At 39.1% G+C, this 14,255-nt stretch overlaps 1 protein-coding gene across 2 annotated transcripts in view; it reads right to left on the bottom strand.

Moving 5' to 3' along the window:
- slc39a11 (solute carrier family 39, member 11) overlaps positions 1-14,003 on the bottom strand; it is a 179,344-nt gene extending 165,341 nt beyond the window's left edge. For both annotated transcript variants that reach the window (XM_087845068.1, XM_087845069.1), the window contains exons 1-3: positions 13,975-14,003; positions 11,100-11,217; positions 9,330-9,368 (exon numbers count right to left, since the gene is read on the bottom strand). In XM_087845068.1, the coding sequence (XP_087701194.1) occupies positions 9,330-9,368; positions 11,100-11,207 (147 nt within the window). In that variant the 5' untranslated portion in view covers positions 11,208-11,217; positions 13,975-14,003. The remainder of the gene's footprint in view (positions 1-9,329; positions 9,369-11,099; positions 11,218-13,974) is intronic.
- Positions 14,004-14,255: the final 252 nt, after the last annotated feature.

Below are 14,255 nucleotides of genomic sequence, written 5' to 3'. Positions count from 1 at the left end.
CACAAGCTTTTACTTTTTGAGGGAAATGTAATACCACTCGGATTTTGTTCACTGGCAGCAATTTGTTCCACTGGAATAGTTGCTGTGACCTTTTTACACACCATCCAATGAATATTAATAATATATGAACAAACTCGACCATGATGAACTAATTAGACTGGCTTACTGTTCTGTTATATCAGCGAGGCATTGAATAAGAAAATGATTATCTAAATCTTTCCGGTTATTAACTTAGAGAAACTGATGACTCAGTGTAAATTGCAGGCCATTAATGTAATATATCTGCATTTTCTAACATTTTGCATACGCCATAACCAAAATAAGAGGGACTTGTTAAAAGAAAATTTAAGTTTGTACCACCCAGCTTCCCAAAACGTAAGACAGTTGTGTTAAACACTCATAAAATGTGATGCAATGTTTTGCAACAACCATTTAAAGTCTATTTTTAATTGAAAATAATACAAAGACAACATGTCAAATAACTACTGTGAATGTTATGCCATTCAGCCATCACCCATTGTGAACACTTTTCAGTGAGGTCAGGACAAGGTATTGGTTTACCACGGTGTTTCATCATCTCTTCTTTTACCAAGACTGTGTGAGCATTTGGTAAAAGCAAAAACCAGTTAACATCGAATGGGGTACTCAGTTCAAATTCCTGCTTCAGCTGTTCAACGGGGAACTGTGTATTTTGTTCATTTTTTTCTGATATGTCTTAACAAACCAGCCAGTTTCAACTTAAACAATTTACCATGTTAGAGTTGTTTCAGAATGAGGTTTGATAGTGTCTCGCTGAAATAAGCAAGGTTTTCCCACAAAGAGTCTTCATCTGGAGGGCAGTATGCGCAACTCCAACAGACAGATTTAATTCAGTGTTATTTATATAGCAATAAATCACAACAGCACTTTATACTGGTATAGGTAAAGACCCTACAATAACAAAGAAAAAAACCCAACCCCAACATGACCCCCTATGAGCAAGAAATTGTGGGAAGGAAAAACTTTTTAACAGGATGAAACCTCCAGCAGAACAAGGCTCAGGGAGGGACAGCCATCGGTCCCAAATGGTTGGGGATGAAGGGAGGGAAACAGGACAAAAGATACAGTGTAGCAAAGGGCCAGAGATTAAAAATAACTAATGATTAAAGGTACAATCAAGTGCAATCAAGATGTTCCATAGCTTGGCTCCTAAACATCTTGCCTTTTTAATAAACTGTAGTCACAAAGACAAAGTTCAGGTCTTTTCCTTGGTCCCAATTTTGAAAAACAAGATAGTGGCAATATCCCATCCCAATCCAGGAGATTGCAGGAATCCAAAGGTGAGAGGCATATGCCTAAACCAACTGGTGCTGTGTCAGTAGTGATCTAGATGCTGTACCAGTCTGTCGCGGTAAAGAGAGTGCTGAGCCTTGACGTGAAGCTGTCGATTTACAGATCAATCTTTGCTCCCAGCCAGAAGCTCGGTGTAGTGACCAAAAGAATGACTGTGGATACAAGCAACAGAAATAACATTCCTCCGTAAGGTGTCTGGCCTGCAACTTACAGCGAGGGTGACATACTCAGTTCAGCAGGGGCTAAGAACAGAGCCACGACTGCCCCACATTGAAAAGCCGGTTCAAATGGTTTGGGCATCTGATTGGGATGCCTCCAGGGCATGTCCTACAAGCAGGAGGGCCCAGGGCCGACCTATGACACGCTGGAGAGATTATGCCTCTCAGCTGGCTTGGGAATGCCTCAGTGCCGCCCTGGAAGAGCTCGAAGAAGTGGCTCGGGAAAGGGAGGCCTGGGAGTATCTGCATAAGACTGCTCTCCCCATGACCCAGACCTTGATAAGTGGCAGAAAATGGAGCGATAGATGGGTTGCTGGCTTTAACATCAAAACAACATTCCCTCCCCCCCACATTATAGTTTATATGTTTCAAACAAATATAGGGTTTTAGCGATGTACATATAAACAAAAGCATAATGCTTTTAGTTGCATTTTGCACAATACTCGATTTGGGTTTTTGCACGTATATTTGTATGTGTTTGTGGGGCGGACGTTGAGTGTAAAGGGTTGCATGATTTTACACCAACAGTGAGAGCTGAAAGATGCTGTTTTGAGACAGCATGACGTGATAGTCTACTGTCACAAAGTGTGTGTGCGTGCATGTTAGGACAGCAGATGTTAGGCATGGAAACAGGGTGGCATCTGAATCATGAGACACAAAAAGCATGACACATGCTCTTCAAACACCCACTGAGCCTCACACACAGACAGACGCACACAACTGAACATGGCTTTTCTGCAGGGTAATGTATTTTCTATTTAAAAATGAGTATGCAATGTGTTTTTGTGTTGTGATATTGGAAGACAAAATATCACAGAGATTGTGTTATTAGAGAGTGGAGTAACTGCAGTGGTGATGACTAGCTGCTTTCATCTCATCAATTCTTAACCATGTCATTCAGCATCAGTATTAGCAATTTACAATTAATTATATACATTCCACTCTCTCAGCTTATGGAGGGTTCATGAGTCACCTCAAGATGTGTAACTGCCATAGCATTTGTTTTATTAGGGCCTCTTCATCAAAGGACAGAAAGAACTGAGTTTTTTGGGTATAAAACTTTCACTGCAAATTAAAATGTTCTGAGCTTAATGTCAGCACATTCATCTGGATGTCAAACTGTTTCAGTAATTTATTACAAAAGAGGGATTTTAACATCTGACAGCAGTAACATAATTATATTTTTCCTGCGTGCTTTCTGAAAGATGACAAGAAAAATGTGCTTAGCTTTTAAATAGATTTTTTTTTTTTGTAAAGAGATGCAAAGCTTTTTGAATCACGAGGCTCAAATCAGAATCAATTTTCAGTTCCAGGCCAATATTCATTTCAGTTAATAGAAAACGGGGTTACATTTTACAAAAACGCGAAGTGCTACACTGCACCGTTAATAATGTTTGTGTCTCCAGCAGTGGAAAAAAAGGCTCTGCAAAAACACTTCTTCTAGTTAGATGCACTGTTTTTCCAGAACCCAATACAACAGCAGCTAATGTGAAATAAAAGGATGAGTTTCGTTTTTCCCACATTGGCCAGTATTTTCAATATAGTCACACTGCAGTATAGAGATAACCCAACTGCAGGTCGGAATAATAAAATTGGAGCGTTTATGGGTTCCTGGCAAAAATAACAAGTGTAAAAAAAATACTAAATCTAAATGGGCACAAGTGCATCCCAGCAAATACGGCTGAAACTCCAGCATCATCTCACCAACAGATGTCAAGAAAAGACAACAGTGTTCAGCATCAAAATGTTTGCTGGGATAAACACTGGATCATTGGAGCATAACAACGAATGTCTCGAGGTTTGATGGATGAACATAGTCAAGTAGGGATGCACCGATACCGATACTGGTATCGGGTATCGGCCTCGATACCACATTTTCTAAAGTACTCGTACTCGTTAAAAGTCCCCCGATACCGGGGACCGATACCACGGTCTGAGACCTGTCTATGTTTGAGCGGCATGTAAGGGGTTAATCACAGGCGCCGAGTGCCCGCCCCCAGGCCCCGGCTGCAGCTCAGAGCTGAGAGAAGGGCAGGCGAGACAAGTCAGCCGTGTGGAACTATTTCAAAGTGAACGAAGACGCGAAAACAAAGGCGGACTGCAAATTGTGCTCAGCGAAATTGTCCAGAGGAGGCTCAAAAGGTAGCGCATTTAACACAAGTAATTTAATCAAGCACCAAAATCCCAACACGACAACGAGTACAAAGAGTTTACCCACGCTTATTTACCCATGCTTATTTACCCACGCTTATTTACCCATGCTTATTTACCCACGCTTATTAGCACAGAGGAGCATAGCTGATGCTATAGCAGTGGGACGGAAAATAGTTGGGCATTTTAAACATTCCGCCTTAGCCTAGTCCCGCCTCGAGGACATTCAGGGACAGCTCAACCAGCCAATAAAGAGACTGCAGCAGGACGTACAGACGCGCTGGAACAGCACGTATTACATGCTCCAGTCCCTCATTGAGCAAAAGCGAGTGCTGGGGATGTCCGAGCACGAACTCCCTGACTATCTCACCGCTCACCAATGGGCTCTTATGGAGACGACTGTTGCCATCCTCGCCCCCTTTGAGGAACTAACTAAAAAAGTGAGCAGCTACGACGCACTAGCCTCTGATGTCATCCCAGCTGTGACTGTGCTAGTGAGACTTCTAAACAGAAAAACAGACGAACAAATTTAAAATTAAATTTTGTTTTTTATAATTATTTATTCTGTAATATGTTGCATACAACATGCTGTTCATTTTAAATAAATGTTCTTAATTCCAAACTAGTCCCTTGTTGTTGTTTTTTTGTTAAATTATAACACTAAAGCTGTTACCTGTAAATTTAAATCATGTTTTTATTAAGTACTCGGTATCGGTATCGGCGAGTACTGAAATGCAAGTACTCGTACTCGTTTCCAAAAAAGTGGTATCGGTGCATCCCTATAATCAAGGAAAGTAAAACTAACACAAGAGAGAAATGTACATTTCAAAGTAAAACAGGAAGTAACCAAAAGATAAATGCTAAACACCGAGACAAGAAAAGAAAATACTACAGAGAAAAGAAAACACAGGAGGGCAAAGGAACTGACATCGAAACAAGACGGAGAGGGAAACCGTCAGGGTGCTAAAGACACAACATGAACTCAAGAAGACTCTAGCATCTAGCAAGAGTCAGCCTTACTAGCATCCATGGTAGCATGTTTAATACCAAAGTAAAAGCTTGCACAAGCCATTTAAGTTGATAAAAGTTAAGTGAAAACTTTTAAAGATAGATAACAATTCATTTCCACTGAACTGCCATCACTTAATGCTGTGTAACATTCCCTCCCACTGTATCCGCTTCCCTACTTTAAAATGGATTGACCTTACTTCACTCTCTGCACAGCCAAAAAGCAATCCAAGCCTTGTCTTCTTTGAAAATCATAAGAGAAGAGTCCCATCCTGCCTTCCATCTCCACTCAGTTTGCTTTTCTAAATGGCTGAAGAGTTTAATTTGTTCTGATAAAAGCCAAATGCAGCTCTAAACCTCACGCTTTCTTGCTCCATCCGTTCATCTTATAATACAAACAGGGATAAAAACTTTTATATTTCTTGTGTAAGTTGTTGACTGCAAAGTCTAATGTATTCATTTGAACCAAACAGATAGCTACAGTGCCTCAAATCTAAGCTAAGTGTGGCAAATTCAGTATAAAATTGTGTTTCTTATCAAAACTATATTATTAAAAAGTGTGAATTATGCAAAGAAAAATAAGAGGACTGGATAGATTGTAACACTATCTCACCAATAAGCCAAAAGTTACGCTGTGAAAAACATATTTTAAAAAGATTTCAGCTCCCATAATTGCAAAGAAGTTCAGCAAATGTTTGAAGCAGCCCTCGGCTCTTTTCTTCTTATGAGCCATTTCATTAGAATGTATAAGAGCAACAGCTAAGCCCGCGAAGTAATTGAAAAGCTGTTAAGACCAAAATGAAGATAAAGGAGGTGGGGGCCGAGATTGGATCTATCTTTCTCAAAGAAGCGTGGACAATCTCTCATCATTTGGCATTCATCTTATCAGCTCACTCATCTGAGCTCGTAATTAACAACAAGCTCTGAACCAGTTGGAGGGATTGCAATTAAGGTCCCAGTCTTATTGAAAAAAAGAAAGAAACAGAGATTCCACAAGTATGTGTCGGCTATTTGCAATGCTTGACTCAAATTTATCATTTCACCTTGTTTGGGGTGAAATAGTATCAGACCACACTGATGACAGATGAGTTGTTGTTCGTTACGTAACCGCAGTGGCTAGTTTGCATGCATTAGTCAACTATTACTGCGCACAAGATCAAATGTTAGAATGACTTTATGAATAGATCATAAAGTCATCTGTCTCCCAGCCTCACATCCATCTGTCTCATGCCTGTTTGTCCACTACATATTCCTCACATCTCACTGCTCTCCCTGAAAATTAACGCTTCCCTTTTTTTCCACTCTTTACATGTAGGATGGCTGCTCTCTCTCTATGGTGGGAAAATAAAGGACATCAAATAGTAACCAGTTGTCATGGCAGATGAATCTGAATTCGAATGTAAAGCTTATATACAGTTTGTGGTTTCCATGACATCTTCCTGTGTGTTTCACAATAAAAGCCTTGGTAAAAAAAAGAAAAAAAAAAAGAAGAAGGCTCCCTGTCTACTGAAATGGTATATGGGCTTTTAATTTTTTAATGTGGAGTAATGACGTAACTTTTGCAGAGGAGGAGCAGACGGACTACAATTCAAACAAAGATATTTAAAAGAAAAGAACACTATGAGATGAAACACAGCATTCATGTAAATCAAAGAAAAATTGAAACATCGTTACTAGTTTTGGTTAACTTTGGTTTTGTTAGATTTTAAAAAAGAATAAAAGATCTTTTGCAGCCAGTACTACAGCTCTTTTGGCTTACATCCATCTGATCCTGCACTTTACCTCACACTTTCAAACTGGAACACTTAATTAAAAAGTTCATCGGTGCACAGCGTTAAAAAGAACAAGCCGGAGCTGCAGTGATTTTCAAAGCGTCGGTGGTGTGTCTACACAGACACCATTAATAACAGCGTATAATCATTACTTTTTGTGCAAGAAGGAATTTGTGGAAACAAACAGTGAAGTTCCACTCATCAATATATAACAACTGTGTAATATGACGAGGTGCGTGTAATAGAGCCATTTAATTAAATTGCAAAATAAATGTATAAACTTATTCATTGTAGCCAGTTACTAATCAAAACATAAGTGATTAGACAGAAGTTACAGCTGAACAATACAGTTACTAAATAAAGCATACTAATATGACATTACATGACTCACTGAAAATCTCTGGTCTAAAAATAACAGTTTATGGCATAAACAATACCTTAAATACCATAAACTCGTCTCCACAGTTCCCAGACATTTAGGGAGTGTAGTTAAAAGAAGTGGGGAAGCTACACATTAGCAAAAATGGGACTATCCAATTTTTTTAAAGATGTGGTGATGGCATCAAATTCAAAAGGAGCTAATATTTTTATTTAAAAAGTACATTGTGGCGGTGCAGAGGGGTAGGCTCAGCCGGATGGCTCCACAGCCTCAGTCGGGCGATGGGGGTATGTGGCAGGGCGTGGTCTGCGGTGTGGCTGCCAGGGAGGTGGACGCACCTGGTTGACATGAGCTATTACGCCTCACCCGCTTAAGTAGACTGAACTATGTCCTGATGTTGTTGTTGGTGTGTGTTACTGCGAGCTGAAAAGCTGCAGCCGATTGTAAAACGGCAACTGTGATTATAAAGATGCTGAAAAGCGGGTCTGCCATGGAGTTATTACACGTCGTTAGATTAAATATTTTATGTGTTTTTATGATCTATTGGGAATAAAATATGTCTTTACAAGATGTTTAAATCATTGCATTCTTTTTATATATATATTTCACACAGCATCCCAACTTTTTGGAATTGGGGTTGTTTGGATATAGGCTGTCTGTAGGTTATGTTTCTCAATAATAATATGAAAATGAACATTAACTAATGGTGAAAAGTTACAGAAACATTACTTTATCACTGTATGAGGATATTCTTTGCTTCTCTGAAAGGACTGTACCTGTCCCCCTCTGTCTATGTGGGTGGCTGTAGCTCAGATGGCAGAGCAGGTCAGCCACTAATCAGAAGGTCGGTGGTTCGATCCCAGGCTGCCTCCTGGCTGCATGCCCCTTATTTGCCTGTCAGTGCGCCCCAGGGCAGCTGTGGCTACAACGCAGCTTGCCATCGCCTGTGTGTGAATAGGTGAATGACTGAATGTAGTGTAAAGCGCTTTGGGGTCCTTAAGGACTAGGAAAGCGCTATACAAATGCAGGCCATTTACCATCTGTGCCGGGGTCTGGATGTGTCTGAGGGATTTTACTTTGTTTGTCATTTGCTGATTGGAGTAGTCTTTTTTTTTTACAGTTTTTCATGTGTTTGTGTAAACTGGTGTGCTGCCACAGTAGCAAATAGCCTTTCTCCACACATCTCAGTTTGCAGTGTTTTCATATAGAGCTGTAAAATATCTCCACATGACGTTCCTCTTTCTCTCTGCCATCGCTCTCTCACTGCAGCCTACATGTGTCTGCTCAGCGCAGCTGCTTCATGTGAAGCACGGGAGGAGGAGGAGCAAAGTATGCCAACATTTGACCACCAGCCATGTGACATCAACTTCTCAACCATTTTCAGATGTATAACAATCATGGTGACAATATAAGACCAAGTGAATAAGGCCAAGCCACACAGGCCTAGGGACCAATCTATGACCACCTGGCAACCAGCAGTCGTCAGGGGAAAATGTGTTTTCCCCAACACATTGAGGCAGGCGCTGAGAAAATTATTTCTAAGGCTCCAGTAACACAGGCCTACAGACTGGTCAGTGACACCCCCCGCCCACCCCTGCCAACCATCTGTCGCGGGAAAATGCGTATTTCCAAACAAGTTGGCAAAAATTGTCTTGTGATTGCTTTAGGTGGTGAAATTTAGCTGTAGTTTGAATGGAAGTAACAAATGCGTCTACAAACGGTGGCCAGCTGCTCTCTGAGCCATAATGAAACTGTCAGGCCCCTTGTAGACACACCTCTGGTATCAAAATCCTACATCACCTTGTTCTAAAGTTATCGCATTCACAAGATTTTCAGAAGACCTGACTTTTGACCTTGAGGTTGAGGTCACCGGGATTCGAATTTCATGTGATGAGTGAGAGCTTTGACTGAGTGCCGCCTCCAGGCACCACTGCCAACCAGTCATTAACCTAGAAACCACTGGTGAGATGACGTCCAATATGGCAGACAGCTTTAGACAAAGTATGCATGACATCACGTGAGAAACCTCAATACAAGGAGTGACGTCTATTTTCTCAGTACTAAATGTAGAGAGAAGAAACTGAGACCAAAGTATCAATCTCATCATGCTATTATAAATGTGATACCAACACCAACACTGCTAATGATAGTATCGATCCGCTCATCCCAACAAGGCCGGCTGATATATGTGATCTATATCTATAAACTGCTCGTACTGCAGGGATTTAAACATCGTAATTGCATGAGTGACACAGTGCTGTTAAGGGGATGTATTTTCAGTTGTAGGGTGATACCTGCAGGGGAACACTTCTCTCAGATTTTTAATGAAACAACATGGCAGCTGGATGTGTCAGAGTTTCCCTCTATGAGGAGGAAACTTGCCTTGCTGCAGTGGAAGGTTTAAAGCCAATCACCTCATAGCATTGTATGTGTGAGTATGTGGTTCAGCTCAAATGAAACCTTACTCACCCCAGCTGCAAAGCCTAAACTTCCATCCAAGATGCGCTTCTGAAAAGGGCAGACAAGAAGAGCGATTGTGAGTGAGGCAGGGAAATCGATATCGTAGTAACCCTGACAGTGGAAGAGCCAGCAGTTCAGTGCATTCCTCACCATCGACTTAACTCGGCAAAATGGGCACGTGTTACAGGAGTCAGAAATGGTAAAAATACATCAAACTGTGCAGGTTTTGCACAGTGTTTTCATGCTTTCTGATTCATGTCTCTGTGATTTAGCTGAATAAATTTACGGTTTATCGTGTCACTTAAATATTGACATCACTAGCTGCTAAAGTGTTCTGGATTTTCTCACTGTGTGTCCACATAGACTTCAATTCTATATGTGGTGAGCTGTCGGGTGATGGTGAACACACCAATACATAAATAAATTATTCAACTGTGTGTATCCATTCCACACCTACAAAGAATTTTGTCACAAAAAGTCCAGCTGTGCTGTAATTGAATGCAGCTGATATCCAAGCAGAGCACACATGTATGAGACTGTGTGTTAGAAAAGACTGATATCTGGTTTTTAAGACCAATAGACATGCAGATATTTGGTGATTTAAAAATGTGATCTTGGAATATATCCAACAACATTTTTTTTTGACATACAAAACATAAACAGATTCTCCTAAAATGTGTTACCTGTGGTTATTTATTTACTCACTTGTGCTCTGCCTGACTTTACTTAGATCAGCTGGTTTTTTGAAATTGTGCGATTCCAAATATGTGTATTGTCAACAGGGAAGTAGCAGAGTGGCTTTTCCTCTCTCTGATGGACAAACTATTCAACATCGATACACATTTAATGGGTTAAAACTGCTTCCTCCATCTAGTCTTAATTTTTTAAATTTCATTTGACGACCACTATAAATGCTGACACTGATAGCTCGGCAAACAGCAGATATCTGCCGCTAATAAATTAAAAATTGACCTAGCTGCAATGCATTCATTTTAAACTCTTAACATTATTGAATTTTCCACCATAAGTTACTACACTTGGATGTTAAATGTTAATTAAATTAATGTTAAATTTTAATTCTAATGAATTCACTCGACTTGATCTGTTATGTAGGAACCTAAAAACTAGCTGTATTAAAAAAACGCAGAATGTTACGGTGGCCCTGAGAAATCAAACAGACTAATATCCCCCCAAAAATATCCCCAAATAGAAAAATGCTGCAGAATCACATAAAACACAAGGACATTAAATGAAATACAACGAAAATAGGAACAAAAATGTCTGTTCTGTCACATTATTGTATCCCCAGAAACACTTCCGCTTTTTTTTTTAGCTTTTGTAGTGTCTGGGTTTTTTTTAATGTTGCTTTTTAGTTGTGTTGCTTTTGAATGCTGTTTAGTTGGACATTTCAACATGGGAGTCTATGGTGATTTACCCACTTGTAGAGCCAGTCTCAAGTGGCCCTGGAAGGAACTCTTTGTTTTTGTAGGAGCTGCCAGCAAACAGAGAAAACATGAGACATGGAAGGGCCCTGTCTAGCTGGCTTGCAGCAACCGAACTTTCAAAATAAGAGTAGTAGATTCATTTGAGATAGCATCGTTCTTTCAGATTAAAAAATATATATAAAATGATAAATTCTAAAGTTTGTCACCAAATGTAGGCAGCTGTAAATTGACCAGGTCACACTAAGTTCATGAGTGGAAAACTCTAGCTCACCAAATAATTTGCTAGTATTTCTTTAGAAGAGCGATTCCTGGAGCTCAGAGTGACACTCATTACCTGTCGGCTGGAGAAGATGAACACCAGAGCAGCTCCGGCAGCAGTCAGACCCCATGTGAACAGAGTCCCCAGCAGGGCCTGGGTCACAGGGCTGTAGCCTTCTAGCATAGTGACAGACCTAAACAAACAACACGCCCACACTAAAAGTTAGCCCATGGCACATCGACATTATATTCAAAAGGATAGGCGACAGACTGCAGAAAGATTTTGAAAACTAGAGTAAAACAAAAAAAAGGTTGCTTTCAGGTAATCCTACAAGGCTACAAGACTCCTCTTAAATCAACACACATGCTAATGCACAGCCCTCGTGTGACTGACTCACACCTCACACCTTGTTTTTTCAGCACACAGTGGAACAAAAAGATGTTTCAAATCCTGTTTGCTTTGCATTTTAACATCCTGGATTTTTTTTTCTATTGCTGCACTATGATTATTATCACTGCCGTCCTAGGGTTTCAATCATCAACACACCAAATGATTTTCATGTTAATATACAATATTCACTTTTTAAATTCCAGTGAAATCAGTTAGTAGTAGTTGTTAGTAAAACTTTTATTTAAATATGAGTGCCTATAAGCTCTGTCTGACAATAAGCCAGTTAACTTTTGGTAAGCCCAGTATCTGCCTGAAAAGTTCAGCCCCTTGTGGTCAATTCAACTTATTCAATTCAATTTAGTTTTATCACCTCAAGGCACTTTGCTCTGTCTCTACCTTCCAATACAATTTAAACCACATTATCCAATGGGCAGTCAGGGCCCACCAAGGCACAGATGAAAAAGAGATCTCTTAAACTTTCAGATCATCAAGACATGCATATATTTATCATAACAAAATAACATAAATTGTAGAATGCAATCCTCCTTTTTTCACCTGCTCCTTTCTCGCCTCCACTGCTAAAGAAATTAGTCTACAGCTAACTGCTGTATTTGCACTACTTCCAAAATGAATGAAACAAGTAGAAGGGGAAATATTAAACAACACAGGGTAAAAAAAAAGAAAGAAAAAAAAACAGGCATATGCAACCTTTATGGAAACTGCCTATTTTGTTCTTTTTTCTTCTTCTTTTTTTGTTCAAGCAATTCAAGATGAAGACATTGCAGTTAACTTTAAAGTTGTTAAGACAACATTCAGCAAAATGACAAGCGAAATAATTCGGGTGTACACAGATGGAGCCGTGTGTGCATGAAAGGACACACAATTAAATTATATATTACACATTATCCTTTTAAAAAATGTTTTAAAAAAAAGCTTAATTTTTTTAAATTGTTCTTCATTTTCCATTTTATATAAGACATGTTTTACATCGTGGGCCACATATAGCCAATATAGCCCACTTTAGATGTAAGTGGACCACACAATTTAAACTAGTGCAAAGAAGTTTAAGCACACATTTAATTTAATTAAAGTTTAATACCTGAGATATTTTAATATAATATGACATTTCAAAAATAAAAAAAAATGTTGCTTTGAGCTTAAATTGAGGTCACTTTAAGGTCTTCAAGGTCATTTTAAATCTCAATTTCAAATTGTAAAGTTAGACTGTTATTGATCCTTTTTAGCTTAAAGTGCAAATTTACTCCCCTTACCTCAGTCTTAAGGTGTATATTTATTTCTTACTCTACCTATATTTATTGTTGGGGTTTTTTGCATTGAATGGACCTGGAGCCTCGTCATTTCGTCTCTCTATATACTGTACTGTATATAGCAGAGATGACAAAGTTTACTTTGACTTTGAACTTTTAATGAATATTTAAATTAGATATAGAGTTCTTACTTCACTGCACAGACTGTCCTGTGATTATAAAACTTTATTTTTTTGTAATTGAATGTCTTTTTGTGTTTTGTTTCATTTTGCTTTGCTCCTTTTTAAGGTGAACCCACTACAGAAATCGTAAATTCCTATAGTAGATCGTGAAAAAACAGGAACTTTCTGTTATTCAATTGTTTACCTATTAGTTGTTTATGTTGGTGTAGTGTGAATGGTCATGGAGGAGGTCTTTATCATTAGAAAAAGCTGTACAGCTAAAAGTCAAACACATATGCTCTCCATTATATTTTCCAAACCCATCCAGTGGGCAGATTGGAGTCTTTGGTGGGCTGATTCTGGCCCCTGGACCTTATTTTTGACACCCATGATTTAGTGAAATGGATGATTGGGATGGCTACTTTAAAAATTTTCCCCAGAAAGGCATGATGCTGTTTATAAAAACTATTCTCTGTGTTATACACGTTGCTTTTTGTCATGTCTAACTATTGAAGAAAGAATGAAAGAAAAAAGCCTGATCATGAAAACATGTTGGCTAGAGCTCCTAAACATTTGTGTCCAGGTCTCTGTAACTGGCAGGTGTACCAACAACTCTGTCAGCCTATGCGAGACTGCAGCAGTAAAACCCCGGTAGTGTTACAATGAACAAGAGAGGAGCACATAGGAAAAATATTCGCCTCGTACGCGTGGATTCATTTTGGAGCGTAAAGTTAAACGTATTCCTTTCGTGTGCGTATACAATCAGCTTTAAAGTGACAGCTGACTCTTGTCAACAGCTGTTAACTAATTTTTTCATTTCCTCGTGTTTTCCTTTGCCTTTGCTCTGTTCTGTGATATAACCGGTCTTCGTGGAGACCTTCTGGCACATCGAGTTTTAAATACCAATACACGTGAGGAGCACAAAGTGCAGATTACAGAACACAGAGGTAAATGAAAGCAAGCCGGCTCTCCTAAAATATTCGCTTTGTTTTTAAAAAATATCAGTGTCATATTTCCAAAACAAGCTGTTTCCGGTATTGTGAAGCGAAAGTAATGAATTCGGCACAGTTCAATTTTATCCTAAATCTATTGTATCGCTAATTTCTTTATAAGACTTTCAGGTTTACTCACTTCTTTCCAGCAGCACTCCGAGTGCTGTATTTACTTCCTACTTCCTAGTACACGTGTCTATGACTCTTTTAGCCCCGCCTCTGCTCGCAGGCTATTGGCCACCAACTTTAACAGTAGCAACCGAAGACAGCGTTCATTATCATCAATATTATTATTATTTTTTTATTATGACTTTTTTTCAGTTATTATTATTAGTAGTATTACGTATTTATTTATTTATTTAAAATTTAAGCCAACTTTATTTATAAAGCATTTAAAAAAAAAAAAAGCAACCACTGACT

Source organism: Neolamprologus brichardi, chromosome 8 (genome assembly GCF_056152115.1).
Source record: "Neolamprologus brichardi isolate AB-2024 chromosome 8, ASM5615211v1, whole genome shotgun sequence".
NCBI classification, from domain to species: Eukaryota; Metazoa; Chordata; class Actinopteri; order Cichliformes; family Cichlidae; genus Neolamprologus; species Neolamprologus brichardi.
This window is presented reverse-complemented; position numbering and strand designations above follow the sequence as displayed.